General features: G+C 48.0%; 1 protein-coding gene across 1 annotated transcript; it reads left to right on the top strand.

Moving 5' to 3' along the window:
• The first annotated feature begins 559 nt into the window (after nucleotides 1-559).
• LOC122075733 (aldehyde oxidase GLOX) lies at nucleotides 560-2,522 on the top strand. Its single transcript, XM_042640875.1, has one exon. It carries the CDS (start codon nucleotides 635-637, stop codon nucleotides 2,261-2,263), a length of 1,629 nt encoding a protein of 542 aa, XP_042496809.1. The 5' UTR covers nucleotides 560-634; the 3' UTR covers nucleotides 2,264-2,522.
• The last annotated feature ends 484 nt before the right edge of the window (nucleotides 2,523-3,006 follow it).

Here is a 3,006-nt window from a genome sequence, read left to right as displayed (position 1 = left end):
AAAAACTTAATAATATTATCTTATGAAAGTTCTTCAAAAACTCCATGCGAAACTTTGATGGGGAATACCCCCTCTGCCGGAAAAGTCTTCAAATCCTGGGGAGAATTATTCCGCCACGGTGTCACTCGCCCATCCTTCGTAATAGTTCCCTACCATCCACATGGTGGGCCCTCCTACGTTGCGGCTGTGGTCGTCCCTCCTCACTTCCTCACTCCACCTGTCCTCCTTCTCTCCCCAGTCCCCTACCCTTCCCCTACCGTCCCCTCGCTCACGTCATCAACTAAATCCTGATCATCTCCCGTTAGTAAACTCATACTACCAAAAAGAAAAGAAAAAAAAAAAAAAGAATGCGTTTAGCATAAAGGTCAACACTATTGCATACGGGCCCACACAGGATGTCGGCCTCCACGCTCCCAACTCATCAGCATCACTTACCAAATGTAGCTTTTTGCCAGCCACTAATCTCAATGGGACCCACAATCCAACGCTTATCTTTCACTCTCTCATCATTTATTCGATACTCTCTAATCTCTATAATACGATCCCCACTCACGCCACGCCACTCACTTAACTACTGATCGATCACACCACTCTTTTTCCTTCTTCTCTCTCAAGTTTTCTCAATCCTCGATCCATGGCTTCTTCTTCTTCAATACGACTTCTCTCTCTCTTCACCGCATGGACTTCATTACATTTAGTGGTCACCAACACTCGTGCAGACCTCCCCGGCACGTGGGAGCTCCTCGTCCCCAACGCTGGCATAGCTTCCATGCACACAGCCGTCACCCACTACGGCACCGTAGTCCTCCTCGACCGCACCAACATCGGTCCCTCCCGCCGAATGCTCCGCAGGGGCCATTGCCGTTTTGACCCCAACGACAAAGTCCTCCAGCGCGACTGCTATGCCCACTCTGTCCTCTTCGATCCTTCCACCAACCAAATCCGACCCTTAATGATCCTCACCGACACTTGGTGTTCCTCCGGCCAATTCCTTCCCGACGGCAGCCTCTTACAAACCGGCGGCGACTTGGATGGTCTAAAGAAGATACGAAAGTTCTCCCCGTGCCGGTCCGACCAGTTTTGTGACTGGGAAGAGCTTCAGGACGTTGAACTCAACACGGGCCGGTGGTATGCGACCAACCAGATTCTCCCGGACGGTTCGGTCATCATCATCGGTGGTCGAGCCGCCAACAACATAGAATTCTATCCTCCGAAAGGTAAAGGAGCCGTCGAATTGCCGTTCCTTGCTGTCGTGGAGGATAATCAGATGGACAATCTCTACCCCTATGTTCATCTCCTCCCCAACGGTCATCTCTTTATCTTCGCAAACAATAAGGCAGTAGAATACGATTATACCATCAACGCCATCGTACGCAATTATCCACCGTTGGATGGAGGCCCACGCAACTACCCCTCCGCTGGATCGTCGGTGATGTTGGCGCTCCAAGGGGATTACTCCACCGCCGAGATCGTCGTCTGCGGTGGGGCGCAGTACGGTGCGTTCATCGTGAGGAGCACGGATACCCCAGCGCACGGTAGCTGCGGGCGTATCGTTGCCACCGATCCTGAACCCAATTGGGAAATGGAAGACATGGCCTTTGGCCGGATTATGGGGGATATGGTCATGCTTCCGACCGGTGAGGTGTTAGTCATCAACGGTGCTCAAGCAGGAACGCAAGGCTTTGAGATGGCATCCAACCCGTGTTTATACCCACTCCTGTACCGGCCAGACCAACCGGTCGGATTACGGTTCATGACTCTGAACCCCGGTTCCGTTCCAAGAATGTACCATTCGACGGCGAATCTGTTACCGGACGGGAGAGTTCTCATTGCCGGAAGTAACCCTCATTACTTCTACAAGTTCGACGCCGAATTCCCGACGGAATTGAGAATAGAAGCTTTCTCGCCGGAATATTTGTCGGCGGACCGTGCGAATCTCCGACCGGTTATCGAAGTATCTCCCGAGAAGATTCGGTACGGGAAGGGTTTCGAGGTGGTGGTGTCAGTTCCATTGCCAGTGGTGGAAAAGATGGAGGTGAATCTCGGGAACGCTCCCTTTGCCACGCACTCGTTCTCACAAGGCCAGAGATTGGTACGGTTGACGGTGACTCCAGCGGTGCCGGAACCAGACGGTGTAGGACGGTGGAGGATAGGGTGTACGGCTCCGGTTGATGCGAAGGTTGCTCCGCCTGGTTATTACATGGCATTTGTCATCAACCAGGGTGTGCCAAGTGTCGCCAAGTGGGTGCAAGTGTTATCTTGATCTTGTCCGCATTTGATGAATTTGGCGTAGACTATTAAAGGGGCCTGTGTGTGTACGTGTATGTTAGACTGAGATACGTGTATTGATCTTCCTGCCACGTGTCAACTGTAAGGAGGATCATAAGTGTTGGCAATTGGTTCACTCACCCTCACATGATTGAATTTGCAAATAATTTAAGATCGGATGATTTTTAACGATCTGATCTTCGTGTAATTATTTTTTTGTTTTAATAAAATTTTATGGATAGGTAAGAATCTCACGTGTTAAAATTTCAATTTAAATGAAAATTATCAAGTGACAAAATAGAAATACGAGATTGAGAAATAGCATGAGGACTAATGAAGATCAAAACAGTTCCAGCAACTTATAAAAGCTTTTAAAAACGATTAGTTAATTTTCATAAATAAAAAAAGAAAAAGAGAAATTAATTAGTCACCAAAACAGCCAAGTGAGTCAACAAATCTCATTAGTGATTAGTTGAATATTTTTAGTTACAACTGATTAATCTTAGTAGATTTCTACAAGGAAGTTTACCAAGCGTCAAAATCGTCTGCACTGAGATGATGAGGTGTAGTGAGCATCCAATGCCTGGAGTGCATGATCAGATTCTCCCAGTCATTAAATGCTCATTTCATTGCTCATTGTGGATAATTTGAACTTGTTTATTAGACTCCAAGGGGTTGACCAATATAATTCTCCGCAATGTGAGGTGTGAATACCACCTTGAAGGCCCAGGCAATTGT

The sequence above is a fragment of the Macadamia integrifolia genome, chromosome 4 (genome assembly GCF_013358625.1).
Source record: "Macadamia integrifolia cultivar HAES 741 chromosome 4, SCU_Mint_v3, whole genome shotgun sequence".
NCBI lineage: Eukaryota > Viridiplantae > Streptophyta > Magnoliopsida > Proteales > Proteaceae > Macadamia > Macadamia integrifolia.
The sequence above is the reverse complement of the archived record's forward strand: the minus strand, read 5'-3'. Positions and strand labels throughout refer to the sequence as shown.

What these genes read in the sequence shown, in the direction of transcription:
- LOC122075733 (XM_042640875.1), top strand. Translation starts at nt 635, where the DNA reads ATGGCTTCTTCTTCTTCAATACGACTTCTCTCTCTCTTCACCGCATGG.